The sequence below is a fragment of the Telmatherina bonti genome (genome assembly GCF_933228915.1).
Source record: "Telmatherina bonti genome assembly, chromosome: 5".
In the NCBI taxonomy this organism is placed as follows: Eukaryota; Metazoa; Chordata; class Actinopteri; order Atheriniformes; family Telmatherinidae; genus Telmatherina; species Telmatherina bonti.
Window position 1 is genome coordinate 8,751,022 of NC_136623.1, and position 14,652 is coordinate 8,765,673.

The following is a 14,652-nucleotide window of genomic DNA, read 5'->3' on the forward strand; positions in this document are numbered from 1 at the left end:
AGGATGAAGATGAAATATTTCCACTTTAACATGAAGAATGCAAGATCCAGCAGACAGTCTGCAGACAGAGCAGCAGCAGTAAAGGAGGAGGGATTAGTGAAATCCTGGACATTTTATTAAAAAAGGATGACAAAGTATGAAGGATTTCTTCTCCTGACTGCCATGAAGGATGCAGGTTTAGGGAACAAAGAACTTGGTGTAATCCTGGACATAATACTTACAAAGAAGTATCCATTCACATGTAGTTAATTCACAATTTAATCAGTATTTTGTAGCTGATGAAGGTAAACCTGACCTACTAAACCTTAAATGTTTTATTTATACCAGGCTCTAAACATGTTTATTTCTGCTGTGAAGCTGGGATTTTTTCATATGGGAATCTGTGGGGATTTGCTCTGTTTTAGAGTCTCTTGTGGATGAAAGGGAAACTGCTTCTTCTGCAGAGACTTCACTTTTACTTTTAACTGCCGGAAGATGATTTATATACATATATATGTATATATGATAAAAAGCTATTATAATTTCCATTTGAGGATCGATACAGTTGTTTTTAATGTTACATTTGTGCTTCTATAAGCAGGTTCTTCTTTTCCAGCATTAGTTTTTTTCATTACTTTGTTTAAATAATCATTTCTACTCTTCGACGTAAGTCCTTGGCTTTCGCCTGAAGGCTGCTGGGATTGGCTCCAGCTCCCTTGCAACCCTTACTTGGATTAAGCGGGTTAAGTAAATGAATGAATGAATGAATGACATAAGTCCTCGACCACTTGACCGTTTGCGCCCACTAAACTACTGACTCATATCCCAGTTATGATCCTGTTTAAAATCCTTGAAAATGTGGGATGTTTCAGAAAAATATCAATACTTTCAGTCAATTTAAACTTGCAGCAGATTGCTTTTCTGCACCGCTGGACATTAAATGTGGATTTAAGTCGAAACAGTTTTAGCTCCTCTCTTCTTTGGCTCCGAACAGAAGTTTTTTATTTGGAAATGAGCTCTGATGACCGGATGTAACCTTGTCTTTGTTATTAACACGTCATGTTTTCTTCCATGTGTCCTTGCAGAGCGGTGTGCACGGTCTTCAGCACGTGGCTGTCGGAGTATCCCGAGGACTTTAAGAGTCTGGGGGAGCCTTCTCGCCTGCTGCGTCTGGCCCCCCTCCTGCCTCAGGACTCTTTATCTGCAGCTGACCTCCGCGCTCGACTCCTCAGGATAGCCGAGGAGCTGAGTGAGAAAGCGCTGCTCCCTGACGCTCTGAGAGGTCTGTACTTTAACTGGCATTGAAACGGAGTGTTACGGCCTTGCTTGATGGCACTGCGTCAAGGCCAGTTTAAATCACAGATGACGCTGACAGTTTACTAAAAAAATAAAGTCCCACCATGTTGTAGTTTTATTGATTCATGCAAAAAAATTACAGCTAAAATTTCAAGTTATTTCTTCCAAGGTTGCGACCCTCAGAAATTGGATTGTTTTCTCCCCGACTTCCTCCAGACATCCTCAGTGTCTGCAGGATGGATTTTTACTAAATTTACTTCAGACATTTTGTGTTGACTGAAAATAAATCTGAATAAATTAGACTTTTCCTTCAACCTCACATAGTAATGCGTGGATGTTCGACCTCCATCAGCCGTTTAACACCCACAGCTGCACTTCACAGGCCATAATTAAATTCAGACAATTGATCCGAGGTCTCTGAGTGCACATCCTCTGCCAAGACCAATGATGTGTTTTGAGATTTTGATTAAAATGGTTTCAGTTCATGCCAAATTCCTGCCTGTGCAGGAGGTTCCCAGCAAGTTTTATGATATCTAATTTTGCTTGGTAGCAGTTTAGCAACCAATCATAATCCCTGCATACCTGGAGCTCCCATCCAGCAGGTTTTCCATGTGTTCCTGCTTGGACACACCTGACCCATCAGGTTCTGCACAAACTCAGTCATTTGTCAGCTGTGTTGGAGCGAGGATGGAAGAGGTTTATGTTACTTTAAATTCTGGGTTAGTTCAGCTTTTTAAAGAACATTTTGCTGACATAACTTAAAGGGAATGTCGTGGAATTTGTCTGCTGAGAAGTAAATCTTGAGACCAACCAAGCTCTGTCCAGTTTATTGACAATGGACGCGAGCGAGAGGTCTCAAGAGCTGAAACAGGCCTTGAACAGAACTTTCAGTTTTATGCATGAACCTACTAAAGCAAGCTTTCTGAACTACTCTAAACTATGCAGAATATATATTGTGTACAACATAAGAGAAGCTTAATAAAGGAGTAACATATAAAAACTACACTATGTGCATCATTTCCACCACAGAGAAAAAAATACATTTGTTAAGTTTAAGTTTTTCAGCTGCATCATGGTGTGATGGAGGAGGTTTTGGTACACCTTCAGACCATTAATACCAATAAATTAATTGATTTGCAGTTATTTGGCCATGATATATACATTTCCGTTTAGTTTTGCAGCGTGAATGTGCAGCTTTTATATCTGCAGAAATGCTTGAAGTCTTTACAACATTGTTCTGAGCTTAAATTACTCTGAGGAATCGATCCCAACAGGAGAAAATAAGTATTCTTTTCACAGACTTTGAAATAAATCTGCATAAAAAAAGCATGATTATTCTGATGAATAAGATCTACTGTGTCGGCTAAAGGAAGGATGGAAAAGTTTTAGTGCAGCACAATGTTGGTAGCGATCATCTGAATCTCCTGATTCCTGTTCCACTGAGCTGCTTCTGTGTTTGCAGATCAGTCCGCATTCACCAGCCCTCCTCCAGACGCCTCCAAGTTCGAACCCACGAGCGTCCTGGGTTTCCCTGCAGCGCTCATCGCTGAGCAGCTCACAAAGATAGAAACCGTGAGTTCACTTTTACACACTGGGTGTTTATGTTCCTGAACCTGGCACAACGTAAAGATTCACCCTCTCTGTGAGGGTGTTTGCACCTCTGCTTTGAGGTTATTGACTCTGCAGGCTTGATCTTGTTTCTACTGTCGGCATGTGATCAATATTTTGTGTTTGCCTTTGGTAGATTCACTAAGTAGCATTTTTCTTATCGAAGCATCAGTTTGATCAGAATTAACTGGTGTCATGGTAACGTGATCCACCCAAAGACAAGCATTAAGAAACCAACGACAGAAAGGCAACATCTCTCAGCAGGAAACGAAACGAGGAGCGCCTCACGCTTCATGTCACTGTTTGATTTGGTGATTTGGAGGAAATGGAGTGTTATTCATAGATCTGTTTGACCACTCAGGAGCTGTTTGTCCGTCTGGTCCCGTACCACTGCCTGGGCTCGCTGTGGTCTCAGAGGGACAAGAAAGGCCGGGAAGGCGTCTGCTGGTCCGTCCGGGCCACCATACGCCAGTTCAACAAGCTGGCGAATGCAGTGTTAGCATCCTGCCTCTGGCCCACGAAGCTCCGCTGCCAGCAGAGAGCTCGCCTGCTGGAGAAATGGATCAGTGTGGCAGAGGTCAGTGAGACAAAAGCAAAGGACTGAAGGGTCACGTTTCGATGCCTTTAACTCATTTTAAAGACGAGAAATTAAAAGGTTCATTCTGAAAATAAATCGCCAACAATACATCACTTTGGAGTTTCAAGACTTAAAAAAAAAAGCCTTTTCCTATAAATAAAAAAAAAAAAAAACCAGAATAATCCTCTGACTGTAATCCTAACGCCAGCTCAAAGGTTGCACATACCGTCGCTGAGACTGGAACAGTAATTTCAAAACACAGTCTGGATTTATGTTTCTGTTTCAGGCGAAGAAGCAACAACCAAAGAACCCTTTGTCTTACTGCATTTCCAGGCTTGCAAGAAGATTAAAGAGATTTTTCAAAAGCTGCATATTTTTAGACTTCCTGTACATCTTAAAGTCTGATTAAAGCACAAATAGATCTCTGAATCTGCTGCAGGAAAAGTACACACTAGTAACATCAGTATTTATTCACAACAGACACATTGTTAGAAAATATAGAAGAGCTCACCATCATACATGCATAAACCCCAGTGTGTGTATGTATATATATATATATATATATATATATATATATATATATATATATATATATATATATATATATATATATATAGATATATATATATATATATATATATGGACCAGTATATTTAAAAGAAAAAGCAGTTTTTTCGCCTTATTTTAGTGATATGCAGCATTATGCCGAAGTCTTTTCAGCAGCAGGCCTTATTCAGCACATCGGTCGGATGGTGTAACTTAATCCCAGCCAGACCCACACAAAGAGGAGCTCTCAGTTACGACATGAGTGTGTGCATGAGAGTTTGTGTGTGTATGCAAATGGCTGCATTGAGCTGTGTGTGTGCTTTGTTGCAGGAGTGCCGAGCCAGGAAGAATTTTTCCTCGCTCTATGCCATTGTGTCAGCGCTGCAGAGTAACCCCATCCACCGGCTGAGGAGGACGTGGCAGGAAACTGACAGGTGTGTGGCAACGTGGCTCAGCTGAGCTGAAGCTGCATCCAGAAAGTTCTGCTTCATCATCAGTCAGGTGTTGTTTGGATGGTAGTTTTCATGGCAACTAAACAAAGAGACAAAAAACAGAACTATCACCGTCTACTCTACCTAACTTCCAACACACCCGTAAGTCCTGAAAGCTGAAGAACAAAGTTGAAGGAAAGAAACAGAAATCACATCTCATAAATCCCATAAACTAGCAGTGAGTAAATACCAGGAACAGGTTCAAGGATGGCAGAATTATTCACTTCTAATGTCCCAAAAGAGTTCTGTTAACCCCTAAAATAAAACAAAAAGCACATTTAATTAAAGTCATTTCAATTCGTCCATTGAGGAGATCTGCAAACCGTGTTGGAGCAGGGTCTCTGTGGTGAGCAGTGAGTCCATCCACCCGCCTCATGAGCTGTTCACCTCTTTGCCTTCGGGCAGGAGACTGACGACATCAAGGCCGTACCGACTGGCCAAGGTCCAGTTTCTTACCCGAGGTGGACCGACTTTTACACAAACACTGCAATTCTTTTAACTAATACTTCGTTTTAACTTTATAATAACTTATTTATTTATTTATGGTGGTGTTTATTCCTCTGTGGCTCGTCTTGTGGAGTCACCAGGCCTCGGGGAGCAAATCTTGTTCTCTTTGTGTGTTTGGTAATTAGAAATGACAACTATAACCTCTGAACTTTGAATCCAATTAAAATTTTATTTTATTTTATTTTATTTTATTTTATTTTATTTTATTTTATTTTATTTTATTTTATTTTAAATTAAATTAAATTAAATTAAATTAAATTAAATTCACAGAATAAAATGAACAGATTAGCCGAATAGTATAACAATAAAATGAAAGTAAAATTTAATTAGAAACCCTATAAGAAAGTGTGACACACCAAGAAGGAAACTTTCTATTATTAATGAGTAAGTGGACACATAAATAAGTGAAACTGAGCTTACCCACTAAAATCTGTCACCATTTTAAGTCTTTAAAATGAAAATAATTCTATGATTTATATAAGCTCAACATCAGAAACTGCTCCTGATCTGATTTGTTCCATTATGTTTTACGGGAGATGGTGTAATTAATCATGGAAATCTGTGTATAAGAGTTATAAAAACGAATTAACTAAGTTCCTTGAAGCTTTCTGCGACACAAAAACAAAAGCTAATAACGAAACAAAAGTTTCGTTGCCACCATATTAAGAGTAACTGTATCAGCGTGGCCCAGCTGTAGAAAAACGTTCTGGCTCATATCAAAGCTCCGCCTGATCAACTTAAATCTTCCAGTCAAACTTCATATAAAGTGTTTAGAACTCTCTGCTTTATATTTAATGTTGTGAAGAACCTTTAATTTGATCAAAGTTTAATGATTAAATGTTTTGTTTGTTTGTTTTTTTTAAAGTTATAATCTGTAGAAGCTTTTTTTCTCTTCCAAGATGAGTAGAAACAATAATTTATTAACTTTTACCATATAGAAATGTTTATAAATGGACGCTACATTGAGGAGAAATGTGGGATTTTATATACGACTCAAGGACAAGTTGACAACCTAGGGTTTGGCACCGTTAAAATCACCGCTAAATCTGTTAACCTTCCTTTGCTTTGTAACCAAAGATGTCCGATAATATCGGCATACCAATATTATCGGCCGAAATCAACATTTTGGCCGAAATCGACATTAAAATTGCAGTATTGGAAATTATCTGTATCGGTTTTTACTTTTTTAATAACACAACGTTTACGCAACGTGCACATATTATATATCAAGCTCTTCAGCTTTGTCTCCTCTAACTCCAAATGACAAAATATAAGAGATGTTATGTTTAGTTTCTAGATATTTTTGTTTGTTTGGCACAACTTGCTCCAAAAATATCAAGAGTTGGACAAAATCGATATATCAGATATTTAAGAAGTCAGCATTGAACATCCCTATTTGTAACCCTCCATAGTTACTTCTTGGATACTATGTTTGACTTAGAATATAAACCTTGCAAATAACTGAAAACAATGCTTCATAAAGATCAAAAGTTCAGGCTTAAAAGTTGGTCAGCTGACTCCTCATCTCACGGATGTGGTTGCTTCACAGAGAGGCGTTGAGGAGATACGAGGAACTGTCTGAAATCTTCTCAGACAAGAACAACTACTCCCAGACCCGAGAGCTCCTGAAGGAGGTGAGTTATCATCCTGATAACGTTAGAATAGGACTGATTCTGCGTGTTTCGGCTGGATAGGGTTAAAACAGGACCAGGTGCTGGATGAAGTCATCGGTAAGATGAAACCGCGTGAACAGCAGGTTCAGAGAGACAGAAACTGGTGTGTATCTCCGTTATGTCACCGCATACAGCCAGCCACCTATACACCCTGTGATTTGACTGCATGTTAGACAGTAACACTGCACTGGTGTGGAGGCTGGAAAGCGGCCAGTTTGAGCTTTCTGACGGGCTTGTACTGTAGGAGTGTAGTCGTGGTGGAGAGTCAGATTGCAGCGGCTCTTTTGTGATGTTCTGGACTTGATTCAGGTTATTTTTACAGAGACTGGATTCAGGTTATTCTTACTGAGATTTGTGCCACCTTTGGAGGCTGTTGCATACTTTTAATGCTTATCTGTCCTTTGCATAGAATCAAACTTTTCTCATTTGACTAGAAATATTTCTCTTTTTAAACGTGTGTACAGTGTGTGAATGTATGTTTTGGATGCATAAAGTCACAATTCGGGATGCACCGATCCACTTTTTGGGATTTTCGATCTGATGCCGATATCTGAAATTTGAATATCTGCCGATACCGAATCTGTTTATGTGAACATTATTGTGACTATGGTTATTATTGCTGGTATAACTGTGTAAGATATCATCAGGTTGTAATAAATGACCCATCCTTTCTGAAGTTACCTCACCAATACAAATATAACAACATTACAGATCTAACAATTTTAACACGTTTTATTTTGGCAAATTGTACCTAAATACAACTCTAAATGTGTGGTTTTGAAACAAAGATCTAGCTTTTAGTGGTAATTTTAACATTTAATGCATTTATTTCTTTTAAAACATGTCCAAAGCATGTCATCAAACACATCTGCACTAGCTTGACTAGTGTGGTATCAGTACACTTTTATTAATACCAAGTACACCTGCTTGGTTTTGAGCTAATACCGATACTGGTATTGGTATTGGTGCATCCCTAGTCACAATGCATTTGTTTGATAAAAGAAAAAGGAGCCTGTTTGAGGTTTTTTATTCATTCCTAACACTATTGTATAAATAGGAGCTAAAATCTGAATGGGATACAAATGTCAAGCACTCTCCCAGCAACTTATTTCCCTGTTTGTGCCAACAGTGTGAGAATAAAAGAGACAAAGCCGAATAAATCCATCTGAAACTTTCAAACAGTCCAGTAATTACAGTTGTGTGAAAAGGTAAAGATATCCTCTTTCAACTGAAAGGTTTATGCATCTGAACCACACATTTAAGACTAACAATGAGGTGAAAACATCCTATGACAAACAACATGTGACATATTACAGCGTATAATTTTTAACAAAAACTGAGCTCAGATGCAGAAGAATCGTGTGAAAAATTAATAATTAAAAGAGTCAGAAGCAGATAAAACTACAATTTACATTCTAGTTTATTCTAGTTTCTTTAGATTATGTAAAATGTTTAGGAGGAAAGACATCAGCATTGCCTGTAAGGAAGTAATAGTCGTTGCACATCAATGTCGGATGGGTTATGAAGGTATTTCCAAACTATTTGGAGTCCAGTATTTTGCAGTGGGAAAGATTATTTACAGGGAAAATATTACAAAGAGCTGCCAGTCTTACCAGAACTGGACGTCCCAGCAAGTTTAGCTCCAGTTCCGACCGTCAAATGGTCAGGGGAACTGAAAAAAACCCCAGAGCTAGATATACAGGCCTCAGTAAGCATGCTAAATGTTAACATTCATGACGTTGTAATTGTTTGGCTTGTTTGGAAGGGTTGAAGGAGAAACTCTCTTCTCAATATGGGTGCATTCATACTGGCAGTGTTTAGTCCATTTGAAGCAAACTGGTTCGCTTTAAACTGGCCGTCTCGATCCACTTTCATGTGACCTCTGGTCCGATGCATTGACATCAAATAGAGCAAGAGACATATGGCGGACCAGAACATGTCAGAAATCTCGCTGCCTCTTCTGCTAATATTGGACAAATTAAATTAGTTTTAACACCAAAGTAAATACAAAAACTCCAGGACTGCTTTCATTTATTGTCGCTCCTTTGTTTAATCCCAGTTGACAAGCTGGCTTTGGCCCTGGCCAATCAGTGAGCCATAGTTTTTTTTTTCTTTTGTCTTGGGCAGTGAACATTTTGCTCTGTAGGCACCTGCACCTGACGAGCAGCTGTTGTTACTGCTTGACATGGTCGAGATGGTTTGGTTTGTTTAAGTAAAGTGCAGTGTCAGCGCAAACCGAACCAAACGAAGGTGTGAAACAGCACAGTTTAGGTTTGTAAAGCTGGATCTGAGTAAACTGCAAGATTTCTGTAAGAATTTCCCTTGTATAGCTCAGACTGAAGTGGAGAAGTTTGGTCAGAATGCACAGGAAACCAAACACAGCATATCAATATAGACTCCTCACACCCAGCTGTCAAGCACGGTGGTAGAGGGATGATGATTTGGGTTTCTGAGTGGACCATGAACTCCACTGTAGTCTATGGTCAAATGTAAGTTTATCTGTCAGACAGCTAAAGCTCACAAAACGCAGTAATTTACCAAACACCCCTGTGATGGACTGGTGAGCTGTCCAGGGTGTACCCTGCCTTTCACCCAAAGACTGCTGGGATAGGCTCCAGCTTGCCCACGACCCTTCATTGGATTAAGCAGTTTGGATAATGAATGAATGAATGATCCAAACATAACAGTAAATCTACAACAGAACAGAAAATAAAGTCCAATCAATGTTCACACCTCAGCCTGACTGAAAAGCTGTTGTTCAGGGGTACACATTATGTTATACAAAATAATATGATTCTGAAAATAACATGAACTTCATATGAAATTTCATATGAAATTCATGACAAAACTTTTCTCGTGAGATTTCATGCGAGATTTTGATAAACACAGATGTTAGTTTAAATAATGTTAATGAGGTGCGTGCTGATTGGTCACTGAAAGTTCAGCGCCGGAAGGGACGGCGGGCCCGGTACGTCCGATGCTAAAAACAGCAGCTAGCGATAGCAAGCTAACTGACAGCAGCAGCTTTCTAAATTCAGTCATTTGTGTTTGAACCGGACTCTGAGCCTGAGAGAGAAGATACCGAGATGGTGGAAGGAGCAAGTTTACAACAACCTGTCTCTGATAAATGATAAAGTCACCACTTTAATGTCTGCTCACCTTGCTGGTAAGTCAGATAGCATGTTGACCACACAGCATGTCGTTCATGTTAATATGTCTTAATTGTAGTCTGTGTTGGATATAGCTTGTTGATAACTTAGACAAAAGCAGGCCCAGCAGGTGTTTTTAGGCCTAAAACAGGGGTGGGTTTAAGCAATTAGCTCCCCAGGATGACAAAATCCCGGGGGCAAATAAAAAAAAAAGCGTTTGCAAGACTTCCACCTTGTGGACAGTTTTGCTGCGAACAAAGCGCCCAGACGGAGAAACTCGACCGTCTTCAAAAGAAAGGCTTTTGGAGATGTTTACACTTCCAGTCAACGCCAATACACATGTTTTAACTTGAAAAAGTGCAATTTCAGGTTTTTTAAACATTATAAAAAACAAAAAATCCCTGCTGTGATGGTGCAACATTGCTAAAACCACACAGCTACTGCAGCTCCACATGCAACTCTAGCAAAGCACATGAGTCTTCTGCCTGATTATATCCTGCATCCTTCCAACATATGTCCTATAATTTTACCAGCAGTATGTGAGTATTCTAAGTGGACCACATGTGATCATCTCCTCTCTGCTCCCACAGAGAAGCCCGATCCTCAGCTGTGAACAACATGCAGCGTTGGAGACTTAAAACTGATGTTAAGACCTACAGGGAGTCTAATCTGTCTGAGTACAAGTGCCCTTATTCTGTCAACGCTTCCGCTTCAGAGACAGAAGACACGCATTATATTTAGTTTCCACTGTGTCAGCAAAGTTCAGGAAATTGTCAGAATTAGCAGTGTTTTGATTTGCTGTAATGGTGCCGTGCAGGCATCAGTCATTTTGCATCAGCTGTGTTTTCACCTGAGATTCATCCAAACGTTCGCTTTGATTTAAAAAAAAAAAAAAAAAAAAATCAGTGTGAGCTTTGATGCCAGAAAAACAACATGACCCCCGTTGATGAGTTGTTTGCTTCCCTTCGTCTCACAGCTTGTCTGGAAATGACTGATTAGCTGATTGGTAATGAAGTAAGGACTCGACAAATGAGTTTCGGTTCATTTGTTGACAGAAATATATCATAAACTTGATTTTAGCAGCAGATAAGAAAATTAGATCATTTTTCTTTGCCATAGTAGAAGTATTCTTCTCTTCTTCGACCGAATCGAATCATTTTCTGCACCGGTTTTATGTGATCTTCCTCCTCTGAACTGCTCCTTTAGGAACTGATGGAAGGTTTTAAGTCTGAAGAAGATATAAAGCACCAGCTACGTATCCATCAAAGGTTTTTACACTTAACAGCAAATCCTAAAATTAGCTTTATTCAAGGCCTCTCTGTGTCTCAGCTCAATGCTTTCAAGAATGTAAGCTGATGCTCTAAATACAGAACTTTGAGCTCATTGTTTTGATCCTGAGGCTGCAGCAGTCTGCTATTCTCTGCTCAAAGAGGTGCAAAACCAGTAAAACTAACTGCTACTACCTCCAATTACCACACAACCAAAGTCAACATTTCCTGTAAAGCCTCCGTCTGCTTCTGTTCCTATCGCCGACTCATGAGCCGGATAGAAGTGACAAGGATTTTCACTGCTAAAACAAACCACAACCATTAAAATCCCTGTATGAACGAGCAACGAAGATACTGGATCAATAATCAGTGAAACGACATCATCGCCTCCTCCTGAGTAGACAGAGCTGACACTGAAACAAGCCTGTCACGCTCAGTGATGTGTGTACACACCTGCACACACACTCACACACACCTGAAGCTATTTCTTTTTCCTTTTCCTGTCTTTATATCTTTTATATTTTTTTTTTGTCAACACTCATCTTATTTATGCCTTTTTAATTTTCTAAGTATTTTTTTAAATCAATACTGTTGTAATTGTGTTTTCATTTTCACAAGTTGCTAATTAGCGTCGGCTAGGAACCTGCATGCACGCCGTTTGCTTCGTATGATTTTATGCATTGTGTTGAAGACACATGTAACTATTTTGGTTTATTGTGTCTTTAGTTGTTGATGACATAAATTACCTGGAATCTCGTGTACAGATCAGCAGCGTGTTCTAAAGTGCTACCGGTGTTGACTGGGGGGGTTTTAGGGAGGTTTTCCTGATGGAAATCCCTGTAAAATCTGCTCTGATTGGTTTTTATTCCCTGACCTGATGAGGCTTTGTCTTTTCTTTGGTGTTAATAATGATGAACTTTTTAAAGTGAGGAAGTTTTTCCTTGGATACAAAATTAGCATTCATCCATCAGGACATCCTGCTAATTAAGCTTAGGCTTTAACGGTGTCTAAAGTTTCTCTTTTCCTGGAAAAGATGTAAAACATGGTGACTTTAGAATCCATTAAAGCCTGATTTATGCTGTTAGCCGTGTGTGTGGACGGAGCTCCGTGTCCATCGACTGAATCCTTTACGTGCAGATTTCAGCTGGTTTCAGAGAGAAAATGCAGATGCACACTGAGATTGAGCAAACGGAGCAGTACCACCAGAACCTCCGGGGGCAGTGTTGTGCAGCACAATGACCTGTGAATGGCATAAAGAAGGAGAAGCCATGATGTATTTAACGCCGTCCATCACCGTCTACTGCGTTGCCTCTTTTTATGTCTCTTTCTGAGGATGTGAATCCTGATCTCCTCCACCGTCGTGGTCATTTTGCTGCTGTGTGAAGCTGATGTCAGAGTTTAGAAATGGACTCCAGTGTGTGTGTTGCCAATCAACCAGGCTAACATAAATGCAATGATTTTTAACATGGATGCAACTATTTACAGACATAAAGGCATAATTTATTTGTTTGTTTTTTAGGGGGGGGGGGGGGGGGGGGGGTCCAAACTCAGTGCATAGTTAAAAGATATATATATATATTAAATAAATAAACTTAAGATTGGAATCAGTTTTCATGAGTTCTTGATAACATCTCAGCTGTAAGTTGAGAAAACTTTAAAAGTTTAAAGTGTGAAGACAAGTTTTTAATAAATCACACGGCGGGATCTTCAGCTATCCGCTTGTTTTTGTCTTTCAGGAGGGCACGTCAAAGTTTGCCAACCTTGACAACAAGCTCAACAACAGACACGTTAGCAAGGTAAGAGGAGTAGAAATGTTGTGATGGAAGTTGATGAGGAGGACCACTGGGGGGAAAACATTCGGGTCACGAAATAATGGGCTTTTTTCTGACAGCCTTACGCTGCTGTTGGACAGGTCAGCAATCAGCTGTGCAGTTTGGACATGCTTCGTTTGGGTTCTCGTGCACAGTTCAGCATATGTTAATTATTTTCACTGAGCGTCAGATCAGCTGGAGTTACAACAACAAGATGTTTCAGCTTCAGTGGTGAAGAAATAACTCAAAATGACCTTGTGATATTTCACTGAGGTGAAACCTCAGATGTACACGCACATGAAAGGAGCTGCTTTCGCTAACTTTACAGCCTCTGACTGAGATGAATACCAAGGATTTTAGCCTGAGGGGCTGTTCAACCCCACAAGCCTTCATGGCAGACTTTGGAAAGTTTTACAATGATGTAAGACTCTGCAAAAGTGTAGAATTACAAAGGTTAAGAGAGGAGAAATTCATTTTCTGCTATTATTCATATATAGGCAGTGAGGGAAAAAATGGCCTCATCTACCTTTAGGTATATTTTAAGGTTTATAAAGGAGTGGCTGAGATGTGTGTTTTGCTTATCCTGCACAATTTTACAGAACAGATAATCATTTTTGGTTTAATCACAAACATTATTCCAAAACATAAACACTATGAATGTATTTAAATTGGGAAAATGCATCTTTTTTTTTTAAATCCTACAGTTTACATGATAAATAAAATCACATGGTCTTTATTAAGTCTTAAAGTTTGATTAATTTAACTTTGGATGAACAACATGTGACATATTACTGTCATTTTGGAGTAAAAGGCCAAGATGCAGCATCTGTGTGTGAAACATGAGTTACATCCTCACTGCTTCCATTAAAATCAGGCTTAGAAACAGCCAGGTGCTCCTGATCAGACACACTTGATTAGTTGCTCGTCAATGCTTTCAGCTCCTCTATAAAAGTATGTTTGTTCAGTTTGCAGCCTTCAGCTGTGTGTTAACATAACATTAAGGAGAAAAGACATTAAAGAAGCAGAGCTTGCTTCATATCAATGTAGGAAAGGTTCATTATTCTACAGAGAGTAAGATTATTCACAACTTGGAAACATTCAGGACAACCACCAGGGTTCCCAGCGGGGGACATCCCAGCATGCTTATCTCAAGGGCAGGCTGTGTAAAGCTCAGCAAAACCTCCAAAAAGCTGCATCTCACACTCTCCAGATCTCAGTTAGCATGTTAAATGTTGGAGTTTATGATGGTAGAATCAGAAAAAGACTGAGGATGGATGACAAGTTGTCAGGCAGAAGCTTCTTTTATCCAAGAAGAACATGGCAGCACAGCTTAGATTAGCATCTGAACAACCCTCAAAACGTCTGGACCAGTGTCCTGTGGACAAGCCAGATGAAAGTGGCGACGTTTGGTCGATTTGATTGGATGATTTAGGCCTGCTTTGCAGTCACATGACCTAACACCAAAATCCTCCACAACCATGTAAAAGACTAACATCACAAATAAAACCTGACTAATTCAAGTTGTTGCTGCAAAAGGTGCTTCTACAAGGTAGTTTACACTTGACTTACACATTTGGCTCAGTTTTTGTTAAATAAATAATGACATAAGTTAGTATGTCACGTTATCTGAGGCCGTGCTTCTCACTTTCACTTACATTCAGCCACTGATGGTGGTGCCGTGTCTGCTGGCAGGAGCTTGTGTCTGCAGTTTGACAGAGCGCTGTGAGGCGTGATGGACCAGCAGGCA

General features: G+C 39.6%; 1 protein-coding gene across 1 annotated transcript in view; it reads left to right on the forward strand.

Moving 5' to 3' along the window:
* Positions 1–14,652, forward strand: part of rgl2 (ral guanine nucleotide dissociation stimulator-like 2) — a gene marked incomplete at its 3' end in the record, with an annotated part of 41,272 nt that overhangs the window by 20,282 nt on the left and 6,338 nt on the right. The window contains exons 7-12 of the mRNA XM_079240821.1: positions 1,065–1,261; positions 2,738–2,847; positions 3,245–3,460; positions 4,337–4,440; positions 6,554–6,638; positions 12,831–12,890. Coding sequence (XP_079096947.1) covers positions 1,065–1,261; positions 2,738–2,847; positions 3,245–3,460; positions 4,337–4,440; positions 6,554–6,638; positions 12,831–12,890 — 772 coding nt within the window. The remainder of the gene's footprint in view (positions 1–1,064; positions 1,262–2,737; positions 2,848–3,244; positions 3,461–4,336; positions 4,441–6,553; positions 6,639–12,830; positions 12,891–14,652) is intronic.